The 18,308-nt window shown below is 39.0% G+C and overlaps 1 protein-coding gene, 1 long non-coding RNA gene and 1 pseudogene across 2 annotated transcripts in view; 2 read left to right on the forward strand and 1 right to left on the reverse strand.

Annotated features, from left to right (window-relative positions):
• The first annotated feature begins 1,747 nt into the window (after positions 1–1,747).
• LOC132059552 (uncharacterized) lies at positions 1,748–15,770 on the forward strand. The gene is made up of 7 exons (XM_059452180.1): positions 1,748–1,933; positions 2,917–3,211; positions 11,399–11,935; positions 12,947–12,999; positions 13,123–13,376; positions 13,494–13,777; positions 14,327–15,770. Exons 2-7 carry the CDS (start codon positions 3,026–3,028, stop codon positions 15,527–15,529), a joined length of 2,517 nt encoding a protein of 838 aa, XP_059308163.1. The 5' UTR covers positions 1,748–1,933; positions 2,917–3,025; the 3' UTR covers positions 15,530–15,770.
• LOC132059553 (actin-100-like) lies at positions 4,573–6,412 on the reverse strand (annotated as a pseudogene).
• A 1,819-nt stretch (positions 15,771–17,589) lies between the features above and the next one.
• Positions 17,590–18,308, forward strand: part of LOC132059555 (uncharacterized) — a 1,863-nt gene continuing 1,144 nt past the window's right edge. The window contains exon 1 of the long non-coding RNA XR_009415635.1: positions 17,590–17,710. This is a non-coding gene — a long non-coding RNA (uncharacterized LOC132059555). The remainder of the gene's footprint in view (positions 17,711–18,308) is intronic.

Raw genomic sequence — 18,308 nt, forward strand, 5'->3', positions numbered from 1 at the left:
GTTGATCTTCACCACCAAATAAGCCTGGTTTGCTCGGTCAGAATCGGCGTACAAGCACCGAGTGCCGTGTTACGCCCAGGCCATGGTTTGGGGCGTGGTACTAAAACAAACTAAGGTACGCAAATTCAACTTCTCAATCATTTGCAATGATATTATGACAGTCAAAGTAGAGTTATAATGGTTAAGAGTTGGTGGTCTTTCAACAGAGGAAAAATAATGACTGAAAGAGTAGTTCATCTGAATAAGGTGATTTTTGCGGAATGTCAGAGACGGCAGAGGCCTGCAGAGTAAAAACGGCGCAATCCGAGAGCGCAGAGATTCGATTTGCTCGTGGGTAATTAAAATTCGTAGGACGTGAGACGGCGACCGAGAAAATATACGATAAATTCTTGATTTTTTTTTGCTAAATTCAAGGAAAAACCTGAATTATTTTGCATAATCCAATGACAAATTCGATCATTTTTCAGAAAAAGTCAACAGATAAAAGTTTCTGAAGTGTTACAATAAATTCAGACAATTCTAGCCATTTTCGTAATGACAAGGTAGATCTGATCCCAATTATTGATGGAGAAATTTGGACGGTTTGACAAAATTCAGGGGCAATTTGGACCTTTTCATTCAAGGAATCTCATTTAGTGTTAGTATTTTATAATTTTATTATTTTAAGAGCCAAAAAACTACGGAAGTGTAAGTCACAAGGGCATCACCTCATATAAAAGTTCTAAACTAGGAGAGAACATACTATATTTATTTAGTTATATATTCTGAACAACGTGTGTTATCTTCTCATCTAAAAGCTTACACTATTAGAGAGAACACACTTCATTTATTTAGTTATATTCTCAACATGCCTCTTCACGTGCGGCCTCATTCTTTTTTTCATGGCTAAACATGTAAATATTCTTTTTAATAATAGGTGGCGGTGAAATTTGATTCCGAGATTTCTGCATGCTTTGATATCATGAGAAATTAAAAGGAGAAGAGAAGAGAAAATGCAGGATAATTATGATAATTAGATCATAACACCTTAATGTATGACAATATTGTTTTTTCTACACGTAAGTACAAAAAAGTAAAACTAAAATATAAGAGACGAATTTGTCGTTTTAAAGATTTTTAACATATTTTGAAAGACTAATTGTTTCTACCATAAAATTTTGATAGATTTTGAAAACAAATTTTTAATCTCAAATTCTGGCTCAAATCTGTTTTTGGCCAAAATCTATGTTTTGGTCTTTTCAAAACTTTTAAAAACTACCCCAAACTTTTATTTTTTATAAAAAAAAAAACCCATCTATTTATGAGCCAACTAGTTCTATCTATCATGTTCTTCGTGAAGAGATTGTTCGTATACGCTTTTGACGAATATTTTTGTAATAATAACTAGCTACTACATTTTTTTTTCCTTGTACCTGATGAATCTTTATATTTTAATTTAAATCATAGATGCAATGTTGCTGCGTTATTAAGAATATATTAAAATATCATGTTCGGCATAATTTGGAATTAGCAAGTTAATATATTTATTTTATATGATTGAGTATTCTTGATAGTTTTTAAAATTTATGAATATAAATAATAATTCATATTTTTCAAAATAAAAAGTGAAATATATTTGAAAAATAATGACCAAACACAATTTTTTTTTTAAAAATCTACGGTGAAACGCTAGCTTAAGCCCCAGCTGGATGTGAACAACTTTTTAATTTCTATTTAATTTTGACATATTTATCGTCATAAAGAAAAAGCTGACTCGTGAAAGAGTCCAAAAAGAGAGCACACACACTCTCTCTCCTACGCTTTAATTCGCACAGTACTCTAGAGAACACAGACAACTCAGTACATGTACAACTCACACTCACTTGTGAAACAGTGCTTTTATGTCCCAAAGTTTTCAGGCTTCCCTTATCGCCGGCAACTATCTCCCTTTTCGGTATGTTATGAGTAACTTCTTTCTCCTCTTTCCATCTCTTTTTTTCAGAAATATGTCAAATTATGCTTTGCTTTGTGTGTGTATGTATATGCAGTGTAGAGTACTCATTATCCTGTGTTTTTTCCCTCTTATTTATGGGTTTATAAGGGGGAATTTCCATTTTAGTCACTCAATTTGCCGATATATGTGTTCATCTTTTGAAGTGTCTGCTTCCTTGGCAGCACCAGCTTTGTTTTTTTCCTTCAGTTTGAGTATTTTTTTTGTGTGTTGTTCATTCTTTTGACAAAAATCTGCGTTGGGTTTAAGCTAATTTTCCTTTTCTGCTTCTTTCTTGTGTTATTTCACCAAGAAGATAAATAATACTCCTTCCGTTTCAATTTGTTTGTCTTACTTTCCTGTTTAGTCCGGTAAGAAATAGAATGCCTCTTTACTTTTTTGGCAACTCTGTGATTCGCATGACATGTTTAAGACCACAAGATTAAAGGGCATTTCGTTACATTATACTTATCTTTAATTTAAGGCCACAAGATTCAAAAGTCTACTTTACTTTCTAAAATTCCGAGCCAAGTCAAAACCGGACATAGGGAGTAGTATTTAGAGATAGGCATGGTACAAAATGTTACGATTCTGCTGAGCTTAATAAATGTTGGTAACGGGCGCTTGATAAGTTGTGGATTCTGAAAAGTTTGAGCTGGAAGTTCTGTTCTACTCCTGCTTATTTAGGAATTCCTATAACCATCATTGTTGATTTGAAAAAAGATAATCTTGCACATATTATCCCAGAATATATGGTTATTTGCATGGATTTTAGGTTGAAGAGTAAATGTTGCTTAGACTTTTCCTCCTTGTTGTTTGCCAAGATTGTATAAAACACGAAGTTAAAATCCAATAGCGAGTCTATGCTATGGGATGAAAAGTGGTTCCATTAATGTTGAGCTCACGTTATGTCATTTTGATGTAGTTTCTTTTTATGGTTTTTGCAGCATATATATTGTGTGGCTTTAGCTTCAAGTCGACGACTTTGCAGTTCATGTTGTTTTAAGTTTGCTGCTGAAGTTTCGGTACGTTTCTGTATAACCTTTCAAAAACTTAATGATTCGGAAAAAAGTGTTCTTGACTTACAAGCGAAAGAGGCTACCGGGTTCTGATCTTTATCTGGAAAATGGGATTCCTAATACACCTTCTGGGTGTCACAAGTTGAACGGTGTAGCCCCTTTGGTGAAGGAAGAGGAGAAGTATGAGAAGCCTAGCTTCAAGGATGAAAAGAAAGACCTTGAGGTGAGATCTTTGATATATCCTACTGTTCATTTGGATTAGGGAACTGAAGATTTTATGGAGGCATGAGGTCTTTGCTGTGCTTGTGATTGAGGTGTAGTAGTAGTTGCTGTTGTTGTATGAGGTCTTTGCCATGGCTTGATTTTATTTTTAGATAGTCATCTTCTACTTTATGTCGTCGCATTGTAAATGAAACCATGGCAATTATTCTGAATTAAATCCTAATCTACATACAGATCATCTCCTAGTTTTTGACGTACTAGTGATTCTTGGTAATCAATATAAACACAGATGTGTAGTGCGGTGCATGATCCTAACACTTGTATCTCTTGCTTTCAGGAGTACATCATGCAAATGCTAATTATATGATTATCAGCTACCGTTCTACTGTGTCCTTGTTCTTGGCCTGTCAAATGTGATAGCTTATTTGACAGCTTTAATAGCCATTCTCTCTCTCTCTCTCTCTTTCTCTCTGCTTTATGGTAATCGTTTACTTCCAGTTAGAAATGACAACTAGGATGAAGAGTATATTAGGGTAAATTCTAGAGTTCATGGTTTCTTGTCTAAAAAAATTCAAGAGTTCATGTTGTTCTTTTTGTGATGAATTGTAAAGTTGTATATACTGGAGTATGTCTGCCTGTGCTTACATGATAGACCTGGTAGGGGTGGGTGCAAGCTGAAACGAAAACCACTGAAACGAGAGTCAGAAAAGAACTCCTTATGATGGGGTGTAGGCTCAGAAGTTTGTATGGAAAATGTGACTTTGGCAGAATTTTCATAAACGAAACTTGATTTTTCATTTTTGTCAGAGAAGATTTAAGTTTTTGATAGTTCGAAAAGCTATTGCTATATTGTACATGATCCCAATGGGGATGACATGGTGGTTGAAGCATGGGAGTTACAAATTGGGGATTCCAAGTTCGAATCCCAGCTACAACCCCCGATGTGAGCTCATTTGCTCTTACCTTGGCAAGCAGGATTACTTTGGCAATCTTCTGCTTGTGGATTTGACAAGTTGCCCAGTTGAATGGTTGAGGAGTGTGCAAGTTGGTCCAGACATCATCAATTAAGAAAAATCTCTCTTTTCTACGTGATAAGCAATCACTTGTTGAGTTTATATGCTACTACTAGCTTCAAAACAAACCGTTGTAGAATTATGTTAGTTGAACTTTTTGAATAGGGTGAATGCATTCTTCTCCCTTGTTCGTCCTACTATCAAATTAATTGTGAAGGTGCAGTTATCCCCTTTATATTCTGAACTCTTAGTATTTAACTTGTGAGCTCTTGGCAATGCTTTCTTCCATCATGAATAGATCTGTCGACACGAGACAGCCCTGTTAATCTGAAGGTAAATCAATATAACTCGTCAAATTTCTTTCTAGGTCTTCATTGCTAGTGTGCCATCCATGTTGATTAGTCTTCTCACTTCTACCTCCCCCAATCCTGCTGCAATCTGCATCAACTCCATCTGATCTGTTACTTCTTTCTTTCCCTGCTGCCCGGTTGTAGCATAGGTGGACTACCATAATCCCTTTAACACTCTTCAAGTTACCCTATGCACATTTCCAAGCATAGTATAGTTAATAATTAGGACTGGATTCTCTCCAAGCAAACAATGTTGCATAGAGATCCTTTCTTATCAACACCACACTTCATTATCGAATATTAAGTTATTTCATGGACTCCAGCAACTACCATTCCAACAAGTGATTGCTGGAACAAGACTTCCTGCTCCAATTGGGATCACCTCACCATGTGGTAACTCGTCGTAGCTTTCTCTACAACAGAGTGTCTCTTTGTAGTTTCTGTCTCTTGCTCAAAATCGAGAGCAACATATGCTAGTTTCTCTTTAACATTTCCTACGATTTCCCACTCAACACTAGTGGATAATGATTACCCTCTATTCGTCAGGCTCACCCAAATAATCAGTAAGATCAGTACCACCAAAATCCACTCAAAGGATGGCATGGGAAGGGCATAACCTTCATAAATTGTCATTATCTGTGTCTTTCTTGTTGTTCATATAGTAACATGGTGACTCGAACCGAAAACTATAAGGTGGGAGGTGGCGGGTGCTTTCTACTTGAGCTACCCTCTCATGTCATTGACTCTTTGTGTGATACCATCACTCGGATCAAGGAAAATTCCACCTGTTGTACGTCCACGGGCATAATGAGACAAGATTGCCTAAATAGCAAGGGGCATGGCAGGTGCTGAAACTTTCAAACGTGACTTGGGTTATGTTCTCTATGTTAGTCTTAGGATTCAGTAAGTATAGTTTAGTATAGGGAGCACCCAAGGGTTTGGTCTAGTAGTCAATGAAGTGGGAGAACCATGAGGTCTCGGGTTCAAATCTCAGCGGATGTAGCGATATCTCCCTATTTGCATAAGTCTTAGTGGGCATAGTGTCTCGGTACCTGTGCTAGCAGAAGGTAGCAGGTACACAATGGAAAAGTTAGGGTGCGTGCAAGCTAAGACCAGACACCACCATCATAAAAACATATTGGGTTGTATAGGGTGATCCTACATTTTATCCATTTCATTCCAATTGCTCACGATGTCTAGCAAAACACAAGCAGAGACCTTTGCCTTGCGCTTCTAATGTTTTCGTCACTATATGTAGCCTCCAGCTTGCAAAAACAGCCTTTACTTAAAAGCATTTCCAATGAACAGTGGAAGGGAGAGGTTCAACATCTTCACCATTCGTTATCCACATTTGTTGGAAGGCGTTGAGAGAAGCTAAGATGGATCCTCTAACCCAGACTCTATACTTCCATTCAGGAGGTCACACCACCTTGATCTTCATGCTGCTGGAGCAAGGGCATTAATTTCCTTGCTCGTACGGTCAGCAATACCAGGAAACAAGTGGTTCCACCACTGAGAATGATGTTACGATAAAGCTCCTTTCTGATCTCAACATCATACTTCATGATGGAACAGTGAGTTGTTTCACGGATTCCAGTAGCTTCTATTTCAACTGAGTGATGGCTGGAACAAGAGTTCTGGGCATCTAAACCTCTCTGCTCCAATTGTAATCACCGGTTTACCTGGCTATCTGCTAACTCATAGCTATTCTCAATAGCAGATGTGCTTAGTTTATTTTCACGTCGCGGACAATTTCTTGCTCAGCACTAGTGGTAAGTGAATACCGTCTCTTCATTAGGATCTTCATCAAATAATCTGCAAGATCCAGTCAAATGATTGCACGGGCCCAACCGCCACCCCACCCACCCCCCACCCCAAACGGCCACCGGCGACTGGCGACGACGACCCGGCCGGATCTCTCTCTCTCTCTCCTCTGTTCTCTCTCCTCTTTCTTTCTTTCCTTCTTCCTTTTTTTTTTTTTTTTTTTTCTTTCTCTTTTCCTTTCTCTTCTACACTGCGACCGGAAACCCTCCACCAGTAGGTTTCCGGGCAGGTTCTGCACAGGTACTCGAGTTTTCCGGCAGTGAACAGTGATTCCGGCCGGTGAACAGTATTTTCCGGCAGAGAACAGTATTTCCGGCGGCAAACAGAGATTTCTCGGTGGTGAACAGGTTTTATTTACTTGGAGTCGGTACCTCCAATAGCCCATTTCCTGTCTTTTAGCCTTATAAATTTTGCACCTTTCCGCCTAATTGAATACCTATTTCACTGCTTATAGACTGTTGCTATCTTGTGCTTTATTATTGATCCTTCGTTTGTCTTAGATTAACCTTTCACTAGCGTATATTTGCTTTACTGGCTTTGGCGAGGGATGGTAGACTAGGGTCATGTTCTTGGTTGGGATCGGGGGCTAGGGTTGGGGGAGCTAAGGGGGTTGAGGGAGCTTGGTTGAGGTAGGGTCTTGGAATATTGGGACTTTATCGGGAAAGTCCATAGAGTTAGTTAAGATTCTTAAGAAGAGGAGGATTAATATAGCTTGCGTCCAAGAGACTAAATGGGTAGGACCTAAAGCTAAGGATGTGGACGGGTACAAGCTTTGGTTCTCGGGCAAGTCGAGGTATAGGAATGGGGTAGGGATCTTAGTAGATAGTGAGCTTAGAGACACTAGGTGGTAGAGGTTAGGAGGATCGATGACGGGATGATGGCGATTAAGTTAGTCGTTGGAAGGTTCGCACTTGAACATTATTAGTGCTACGCGCCACGAAGTGGGTTTGGACGAGGAGGTAAAAGGCGCTTTTGGGAGGACTTGGACGAAGTGGTGGTAAGTATAGGTGCTGCGAGAAGTTATTCATAGGAGGAGATTTATGATGGGCACGTTGGAGTGTTTCGAGGATTATGACGAGGTGCGTGGAGGATTTGGCTTCGGGAACGGGAATGGTGGAGGAGTCTCGCTCACGGATTTCGCAAAAGCTTTTTGGATTGGTAGTAGCCAACTCGAGTTTTTCGAAGAAGGAGGAACACTTGGTAACCTTTCGTAGCTCGGTATTGCGGCGCGGAAATGGGCTTTTTGCTTCTTAGAAAAGATGATAAAGGCCTCTGTAAGGATCGCAAGGTCATACAGTGAGAATCTTACGACCCGACATAAGCTATTGGTGATGGATTTGGAGATAAGAAGGAAGAAGAAGAAGAGGGTCGTGGATGACCGACCGAGGGATTAGGTGGGGAGTTTGACTCCGTCTGGTGCCACAGAGATGGGGGAAGTTGATGGCTATGGGAGCGTGGGATAGTAGGGGGATGCGAAACGTATGTGGGATAGGACGGCCGGTTGCATTAGGGAAGCGGTAGAGAGGTATTGAGGGTCTCGCGGGCCGCGTGGTGGGCAGGGATTGGTGGTGAGATGGAGCGGTCCGAGGAAGGCGGAAAACGTCATATGTGAAGTTGGTAGATAGCGAGGATGATGAAGAGAAGCGGACGAACGGGGAAAAGTATAAGATGGCGAGAAAGGAGGCGAAGTTGGCGGTTTCGGCGGCTAAAACGGCGACCTTTGAACGCGCTTTATGCGAGAACTAGAGGACGAGAGGTGGGGATAAGAAGCTATTTAAGCTCGCCGAGGTGAGAGAGGAAGGCACGCGACTTGGATCAAGTGAAGTGCATCGGGGACGAGGATGGCCAAGTGTTGGTACGGAAACCGCGTTAGACGGAGATGGCGGTCGTATTTTCATGAACTCTTGAACGAAAGAGGGGACGAGAGACATTGTGTTGGGAGACTTGGAGCACTGCGATAGGCGTCGCGACTTTGGTTATTGTAGGAGTATAAAGGTCGAGGAGGTGAAGGGAGGCATTGTTCGTAGGATGCGCGGGGGGAAGAGCGGCCAGGACTTGTGAAGGATGCGGAATTTTGGAAGAATGCGGGCGGGGTAGGCTTGGAGTGAGTGAAATTTGGGTTGTTTAATGCCATTTTGAAGACGGTGAAGATCGGAAGAATGGAGGCGGAGTACGATGAATCTCGTGTACGAAACAAGGGAGACATTGGTACAAGCAACTTGTAGAGGTATGGTTGCTAAGTCACGCTTTATGAAAGTGTGGGGAAAGGGTGGTGGAAATGAGGGTGAGGAGAGGTGTGTATTTCGGAAGAACCGGTTTGGATTCGTGCGGGACGCTCGACTACGAAGCCATTCATATTGTAAGGAGATTGGTGGAGCGGTATAGGGAGCGGAAGAGGGACTTGCGCGTGGTATTCGTTGACCTAGAAAACACGACAAAGTGCCCCGAGAGGTCATGGAGATGCTTGGAGGCTAAAGGTGTCTGTGGTGTACGTTAGAGCGATAAAGGACATGTATGATGGAGCTAAGACTAGGGTAAGGACGGTAGGAGGAGACTCGGAACCGCTCCTTTTATTCGATGGGGTTGCGTCGGGGATCGGCCCTTGGTTTCATTCGCCTTGGTGATGGATGAATTGACGCGACAAATACAAGGTAAGGTTCCTTGGTGTGTGTTGTTCGGGGATGGATTGACGAGATGACGGAGTTAACGATGGCGGAGGAGACGGACATTGGTGTCTAAATTTCGAGTAGGACCGAACGAGAATACTTGGAGTGCGGGGTTCGGTGGCGTACGCGTGGTGGCGAGAAGTGAGTGGTGGTACCCGGAGCCATTCAAAAGAAAGGAAGTTTCGAAGTATCTTGGGTCTATTATACGAGGAGATGGGGATATCGACGACGATGTTTCACATCGTATTGGTGCGAGGTGGATGAAATGGAGGCTCGGAGTCTTGTGTGATAAGAAAGTGCCACCAAAACTTAAAGGCAAGTTCTACAAAGTGGTAGTTAGACGGAATTTTATTGTACGGAGCGGAGTGTTGGCCGTCGAAGATGTCACGTTCGAGAAGATGAAAGTCGCGGAAATGCGAATGCTTGCGGTGGATGTGTGGCACGCTAGAAGGGATAGAATTAGGAATGAAGATATCGAAACAAGGTGGGAGTGGCATCGGTGGAGGACAAGATGCGGGAAGCGAGGCGAGATGGTTTGGGCATGTGAAGAGGAGAGAGACGGATGCTCCGGTGCGGAGGTGTGAGAGGTTGGCTATGGACGGTTTCGGGAGAGGTAAAGGGAGGTCAAGAAGAAGTATTGGGGAGAGGTGATTAGACGGGATATGGCACGTTTACCCAGGACATGACCTTAGATAGGAGGCTGTGGAGGACTCAGATTAGGATAGAAGGCTAGGTGGCTTATCCTTTCACCATAGGAGTTGCATATTTGCTCATTTGTTTATTGCCGTTTGATTTTCGTATTTGCTGCTTATATTTGTTGGGCCGTGTACTTTGTTTATCTTATTTATCTATAGTAGTTAATGCTCCTTTCTTTCCGGACTGTTCTTCTATGACTTTCTCGCTTTTGTTATTCCTTGTTTTCATATTGTTTTCGGTATGCTTGACCCTATCTGACCTTTTGTCTTGTTTTCCTCTCTTTTCCTCTCTTGAGCCGAGGGTCTTTCGGAAGCTTGACCGCCCTACCTTTCAAGGTGGGGGTTAGGTCTGCGTACACTCTACCCTCCCCAGACCCCACATGGTGGGATTATACTGGGCTTGTTGTTGTTGTTGTTGTTGTTTTATACCATCACAACCTGTTGTATGGCCACTGACATAAAGAGACAAGGCTGCCTGAACAGGAACATTTATGGTAGGCACATCGAAAGTTTCAAACATGATTTGAGTAAATTTTTCTCTATTAGCCTTGGGGTTCAGAGGTGCTTCACTAAGTAGCATAGGGTATTCTTCAGGAGCAATAGGTGGTGCATCTGCAATCTATTTTGCAGCATCTGAGATTTGTTGCTTCACTTCACTACTTCAGTACTGTACATCTAGCCTAGTTATAGTTCTTTTTCTTTTTATCTCTGCCTAGTTGTGCAGGACGCTTTTGAAAAAAAATCTTTCTGCACCTTCCAAACTAGTTGACTTGACTTTCCATTTCCCTCCGCCTCAGATACATGGTCATTCAAAATCTTTCCCAAAATACTACTATTACATTTCCACATTTTATACTACTCACAGTTCTGCATCCAATTCTAGTACATTATTGTTACTTCCCTAGATCTTTTTTTGAGAAGGGGGGGAAAAAAAAAAGATCTCGGGAAGTAACAATAAAGATCTACTGCTCTCCCGATTTCTAATTAGGTCTCTTTTATGGGTTAGAGGTAGTAAAACTTAATTAGTCCCATTATACAGGAAGTCAAATGGTTCAAACTGATTCGCATATGATTGACGCACACTTCTTGTTTCCAGCTCTTGTCCTTTTATATCTTCAGATTTTGTCGAACGAGGACACGTTGCCCTCCTCAGTATTATTCTTCTTCTACATTATTTTTCCCGTCAAGTAGAAGTTATGGTGATTACTGAAAGAGGATCAATGCAGAAACAACTGATTGGATGTAGCTGCATCTTGACATTCTCTTTTAAGTTTACTTAAGTATTTTTTAAGGATGAAAATTGTGCACACTGTTGAAAGCTTATTTGTATCAATTGGCACATTTAAATGCCTGTTCCTTGTCAAAATGAAGAAAGCAGATAGGTAATTGAGTTATTGAAACTATTTTATACTTATATGATATGTCTTCTGGGCTTTTATTATGACTTTTTAGGGACTGTGACTGTTAGATAGCTGAGTCGGAGGGATGGATTTTGAGCTTTAATCTGGCCTTTTGTGGCGTTCTGGTTTTCATTAAAAGAATTTTCATCTTGCCTCTACCAGATTATTATTCCGGTCGTTAGAAAAGGTGTCTTACTTGTAAACTTTCCTAAGTTGCTTAATTGCTGTTCATCTTCGCAGGGTAATTCTGAAGAAGCTCACGCTTCAAAGGGTTTCAGAGGGCCTCTCTCTGAAGGAGAACCAAGGAGTTCACAAAAGAGTTTATGTTCTTGCGTTACCTCAGGTTGTGGATGTGATAGTAAATGCACCCAGAGGTTTTCACCTTCCCTGTTGACAGGATTGAATACTTCGAGAGAACAGGATTTGGTCACTCCAAATTCTGGGGGTGAGAGGAGATGCAATCTTCAGTATTGTGATACCTCTGATTTGGGGAAGCCGAGTCTGGAAGACGCTGGCACACTAAAAGACATCTCTCAGAGCCTCTCTGTAAATGCAGTAAGAAAAAGTAAATCGTCTTCCAGTCTGATTACTTTTCAGCGGAGAGCCAAGCGGGGCAAGGATGCAGGTCCGGCGGATGCTAAGTGCAAGCTTGAAGTTGAAGATGTTGCTTGTTTGTCAGTTGAAAATACTGCATGTCTTGTTGCTCCTCATGGCTCTGAAAAATCAGTTTCTAAGAGTTGCTCTATGGATCTTTCAGCAGAGTTTAAGCATCCGGAGGTTAATCCTTATCCTAGGAAAAGCCATTTCATTACTAGGAGTGAAGGGAACTTTTGCCAGTTGACTTTTAGATAATATTAGGAAGTGAGCCATATTAGCCTTATTGACAGTAACTCAGAAACCATCTGAAAGATATTTAACCAATTTTTGGAGATGAATGCTGGTGGTTCATAATTTTTTCTAATCTATTTTATAGTTATTTGTATTCCTAAACTAAAAGTGCAAAAATGGCAGAAAAAAACTACAAATATATTATGCATTTGTCGTATAGTCTTAGGATTTCTCTAGACTCTTACTTTGAATACATGACACAAATATTTATACTTATTCCATTTTCCTTCGACTGTTTTAAGTACGAGTTATTAGCTCTTTAGTTGATGAAGTCATATGTTTAACCACAAGCATGCAGATTAACGCTAAAACTTATATCTAGTCTCTGCTTTTGCTACATGGGGTCTTAAATTGGTGTCTGGATTTTATTATATTTTTGAGGGCGCTTAGACTACAAACTATGTTTCTTGTTTTTCGTCTATTTTGCTTTGTTTTGTTTGTATGTTTGTTTGGATTTGGTTTTGGGAGATGTGATTTGGGATAATTCTGAGAGTTTTCTTGTTTTTGTTTTCAGAAACATAAAATCAAGAATATTTGGATAAGAAAACAAAACGTGTGTAGAAACAAAACATTTTGGTTTCATGTCCAGACAAGGCTCAACTAATATATAAACATACTTGCTTTTGTATAACTGCATATAGGTTCTTTAATTTGAGAGACAATTTCACTTTGCATGAGATTATATTATTATTATTATTATTTTTTTTTTTTTTGTGCATCCTGTTCAAACTGGATACTTTGTTTTCTCCTTTGACATGTTAAGCTATGCGAAGGCATTGATAACTCACTTCGATAGAACCTGATAGCTGCTCGGTTCATCTTTGAAGACTGACATGCAAACTATTTCTCTAGCAAATCATATAATTTTCAATGTTAACCAAGTTTTTTATTTCGTTATAGACAACCAGCGGAGGTGACCATTCTTGTGCTGTCTCAGCTTCACAGATGGAGATGTAAGCTTAACTATCTTCTGCTCCTGCCTTATAGTGAAGCGAGGAGACAGGTTTAATGAAAGATTATTTGTTGGAAATGTAACCTAGATATTCAATTTTATTTCCTGGATTTTGCTTGTACAGATTGTTAGATGTCAAGGAACAGCCTACAGTCGAAGTAGCTCCACCAACCGGCGAAGTAGCTGTTCCAAATTCTGGTGTAGGTTTCTCTGGTTTTGACTATAGTGTTGCTTCCGATGCTGTCAAAGATTCATCATTTCATACTCTTCAGGACCCTTCTTTTGATGCTTTATCTAAAACTGAAGTGCCAATATCGTCTTCCTTAGAGGTTGCAAGTAACAGAGGGTCCCAAGCTTTAGATCTATCTATTCCTTGTGGTATGTATTTTTATTTGGTTTTATCCTCCTGGATTTAAGATATTTGTTTGTGTAGGAGCTCGTGTTCACGAATTCTATGTGTCTCAGTATGCTTCTGTTTTAAATTACCATGTACAGACAGTGATGACAAAACGGACTGTAATAGAAGGTCAGAAGAAGCATTTGATGAACACCTCATTCCAACTGCACCGGAAATTCAGCAGAACCCTCCTTGCTCCTTGAATGGAAATGATTCTACGGTTTTACATAAGGTGCCTTCTGACAAAAGTTTGGAATTACTTGACAACAAGCCTGAGAAGATAACTCCAAGTCATGCAGAGGTGCCTGAAGCTGGTTGCTTATCTGTAAAGCCAATGGCTGATAGTAGTGACGGCATTTCTTCGAAAAATGATTTACTGCAGGTAAGTGCTAAAGAAATAGCTGGTCATCTCAGGGTGTGTTTGGTATGAAGGAAAATGTATTCCATGGCAAATGTTTTTTTTTTTTTTTCTGAAAAACAAGTGGATTTCTTACTTATTTTCTAGTGTTAGGTAAGTAAACGAAAAACTATTGTCTCAGGAGCATTTATATGTAATCTAGCAAACATGATTGGGATGAGGTGGGGAGTTCGAGGGTTTTGGGGGGGGGGGGGGGATGGTCAGGGGGGGGGTTGGAGGCGTTGGGTGGGGGGGGAAGAGACAATGAACTTGGAATTTCACTTTGGAACTTGTTTTCCCTACTTCCCTAAGGATAAGTCATTTTCCTCATTTTTAGGGAACTTGTTTTCCAACAGAAATTCCAAAACAATTTGACCAACCAAACATGGAAAAACTGGATAACATTTTCTGAAAAATGTTTTCCTCCGTACAAAACACACCCTCAATGTATAGCAGTTTTCCGTGAAGCTGTGATACTTTCAATGAAGTGAGTCTTTAATTTTGATTGAGATGCATTAAATTGTTTGCTTTCAGCTTTTTTCAGAAGATAGAACCTACAACTTTTTCCCATTAGCAAGCATGCAGGAAAATAAGGATGCTCATGTGAATTCTAAAGAAGGAAAAGGTTCCTCGTTAGAACACAAGAAGCATTGTGGGTCTACTTTAGCGGAATCCCCAGATTTTCTTGGTTTGTCACTGCCAACTGAATCCATGGTCAGTCGTCAAGCTTTAGTTTCGAGCTCCTCACAGTTGGCTGATGTATGGAATCAACCAAGGGAATTTATTCAAGGAGCAGTTCCTCAGTTTCCTGTTGATGCATCATTACTTCACCGACATCAAATGATCCTGGACAACATTCTTAATAGAGCAAGATCTCAAAAGGGAAACAAGAGGACATTTGCAGAAAAATTCGGGTCTCCAACCATGTGGTCTGAAGAGGAGCTAGATTCTCTTTGGATTGGTCTTCGGAGGCATGGAAGAGGCAACTGGGATGTGATGTTGAGGGATCCAAGGCTGCGCTTTTTTTCCTGGAGGACACCGAGGGACTTGGCCGAACAGTGGGTGGAGGAGCAGACGAAACTTTTACATGGAAAATCCATATCCCATGTGAGACAGTTACGTAAAGCTGATCTTTTGTCCCATGATATGGATGATGTTCAACTTTCACTCGGACATGCATATTCCCAGTCAGAGGACAATATCCAGAGTCAAATACCATGCAATTTTAAAAATGCTCAAAGAACTTCGTTTAAACAACTTCACGTGGCTACAACAAATGTAGAGACCTTAGAGTCTCTCAGTCTCAGGGGAAAACGCAAAAGAGCTAGGTTCAATCAATCCGAAAACCGTGCAGGTTCAGGTGTTGAATGCTCATTCAGATCTCGTATTATGAACTCAGGGTCTGAAGTGGGTAATTTGCCTCACTGGCTTAAGGAAGTGGTTGCTATTCCACCCAGGCCTCCTGGATTTGCCCCAGATTCTTCATGGATTTTCCATCCGTGGGTTGGTCTACCGTTTTCTGAACCTAACAGAGCTCATTGCGAATCAAGGAACAGATTGAACGCTTCACCAAGAAGTGAGCTGAATGATAGTAGCACTCATCGCCCTGCAGTTGCTATGAGACAGGGGAATCAACATTGTAAGTCAGAGGTGGATAAAAGAATTGACCTGATTGTCATCAATAGCGACGCCTCATCAGAGGAGACAATATCGGATGATTGTAGTGTCAGGCACTAGCTTGAGTTGGGATTTCATAGTTGAGGTTAAGCTTGTATAAAGGTTGGTATTCTAATTATCTCGGCTATTTCTCGAGGGTGAGGTTAACTGAGTCAAGTGGTTTTTTTCCCAATTATTGCAATCAGTTGATTTGCTAATGTTTATTTTTGCAGCTATTTGCTGTAGCTGTATGTTGTAAACTCACTCTAGTTCCTAATTAGGATTTGGTTAAAGCTGAGCAAATCCAAACGTCTGTCATGAACTCAAGGCTGGCAAAAGCTTTCTACCCTTAGAAAATGTGACCATTTCTTGTTTTTATTTTCATGGTCTAAATGCACAAGTTAAATGATAATGCTGTGAAATATGTACAGATATGAGCTTATGAGTTGAACTTGAATTGTTTTATTTTGGAGAATTGTCAATGCTAGAACACTAAGTTTGTTGCCTTCCGTCTATGGTATTAGTACTAAATATTAGGGTAAATTACGTATATATACATATTAAGGAGAAATATTTACGAAACGTGACGATAGTTTTCTATTTACAAAACATAACATTACAAATCCTATAACAAACATATTTTTTTTTAAAATTAAAAAATATTTTTTAATTTTTATATTTTTTCGCTCAAAAATGTATGTATAAAAGTTGTATGAAATAAGTATATTTCGCTCAAGGCTTAAAAAGTTTGCTCAAAATTTAGCGTATGAAAATGGTATGAAAACTGTATGAAATGTGTATATCTCGTTTAAGGCCTAAAAAATCACCTCAAAATTGTATTTATGAAAACGGTATGAAATTTGTATCTCCCTCAAGGCTTAGAATTTCACTCACATTTTCGTGTATAAAGTTCATGTTAAATTTCTCTAAAATTAATACAACTACAACAATATTGAATACAACATTCAAGACTTAAAATAATCGCTTAAATTTTTGTATATGAAATGTGTATATCTTGCTCAATGCTTAAAAAATTCGCTCAAATTTTGTGTATGTAAAACGTATGAAATGTGTATATCACGATCAAGAAGTAAACATTACGCTTAAAATTTTATGTATGAGAATGGTATAAAATGTGTATATCTCGCTCAAGACTTAAAATTTCATTCATATTTTGTGTATGAAAAACTATATTAAAAATTTCGCTTACACATACACATTTCATATATTTTTCATACACAAAAATTTGAGGTAATTTTTTAAGCCTTTGAGCAAAAAAAAAAAAAAGAAAGATTTTTTTAAAAAAATAATTTTTAAAAAAATATAAAATTGTTTTTTTAAAAAAATAATTTTCTGAAAATAAAATTAAAAAACAAAAAATATATGAACATCCGTCATGTTTCGTAAAATATCGTTATATTTTGTAAATAAGGAAAATTATCGTCACGTTTCGTAAATATTTTATAATACGTATATATACGTAGTTTTCCCTATTATCAGGCCCCTAGGTGCTTTCTTGAACATGTTGACCTCGGATCCAAGTCCAATGAAATAACAAGTAGGAAGGAGATGAGAGCAAAGGTAACACAAGGTCTTTGTTGTGTTTAAGTGATTTACAAAATTCAAACCCTACTCATTTTTAATCAATTTGATTCTTTCAAATCTGCCTTGGTGGTTCCGATTTTCGGAGACGATACGTTAAATTATATTATAACTTAACAGAGTATGAGCCTTAATTGTTTATACGCTTTTGGCCTTACCGACGTGTCATGTTACAAAAGTGTGCAAGTTTAAAGATACTAAAACGATCCTCAAACACAAACGATCGAAGAAAAAGTTGATGAGGAACAACCATTTTAGATTCAACTGAAGCAAAGGAGTGTTAGATATTTTGTACTACATGTTAATACTGTTTGCTAGAATAATTAGTTGTTTACTTGTCAGAGCAGTTGAATGCATTGTTTAAATTTAAGCTTTTATTAGATGTCTTAAATTGTCGAAATAATTTAAATTTTAAATATTTATTCTGCAAAATTTCTATTTTCGATTGGTTATTTAAAGCCCAAAAGCTAATAAAATTTTAGAAACGATTTTCAATTGTATTAGAACCTCGCTGCTGCTTCATATTTGAAAAAAACCAACAAAAGTAAACAGTGAATTATCTTTTTCTCTTCATCCCTCTGCTAAATATTACAATTCCATTCGTCAGGAAAATCTTTTTTTCATTTATTTGTCAGTGGATACAATAACGTTTCTTCGAAGGTATAATTTGTTTCTCATTACAAATTTAGTATTCTCCTCTAGTGAAGTAAGAAAAGAAGGCATTTGGTATGATGCTTAATCTTAAAAATGGCAAATTATTGTGTATTTTTGGTTAAAGAGAATTTTTTGGAGAAACTTTGAAAATTTTACACCCCTCTTGGTTGGGGCACTGGAATGTCATAATCAAGGTTAAAAAATCACAGCAAGATCTTGATAACATTTTAAAACTCCCTAATTCCCACCTTTTGAGAATTGCAGTTTGAACATAAGCGACTGTCCATTTTTGTCTTGGCCTCAAAGACTTCAATCAAGTAATTCTGATTTCCTGAATTCAATGTTTTGAGTTTTTACTGATGTGGAATTTATATGGGACCACCCCTTTTGTTTGGCTTGATTGAAAGCACTAGATGCCGGCTAAATTTTAGAAGTTTGACCAAACAAGTTAGTAGTCGTCTTCGTACGAAGGTGCACATATTAACCACAAATATTAACCACAAATAATTGAATATGATGACCTAACTAGCAGGTTGCAGCAAAATTATTGTTTGTATTCCGTTTTTATTCCTATGTAAGTGTTAGCAGCCAAATACTATCATGA

The sequence above is a fragment of the Lycium ferocissimum genome, chromosome 6 (assembly GCF_029784015.1).
Source record: "Lycium ferocissimum isolate CSIRO_LF1 chromosome 6, AGI_CSIRO_Lferr_CH_V1, whole genome shotgun sequence".
Classification (NCBI taxonomy): Eukaryota; Viridiplantae; Streptophyta; class Magnoliopsida; order Solanales; family Solanaceae; genus Lycium; species Lycium ferocissimum.

Bases quoted from the DNA above. Each gene is read 5' to 3' on its own strand.
- LOC132059552 (XM_059452180.1), top strand. From the start codon at position 3,026: ATGATTCGGAAAAAAGTGTTCTTGACTTACAAGCGAAAGAGGCTACCG. The intron at 13,000-13,122 runs GTAAGCTTAACT...TTGCTTGTACAG, and splicing joins TCAGCTTCACAGATGGAGAT to ATTGTTAGATGTCAAGGAAC. The intron at 13,377-13,493 runs GTATGTATTTTT...TACCATGTACAG, and splicing joins AGATCTATCTATTCCTTGTG to ACAGTGATGACAAAACGGAC.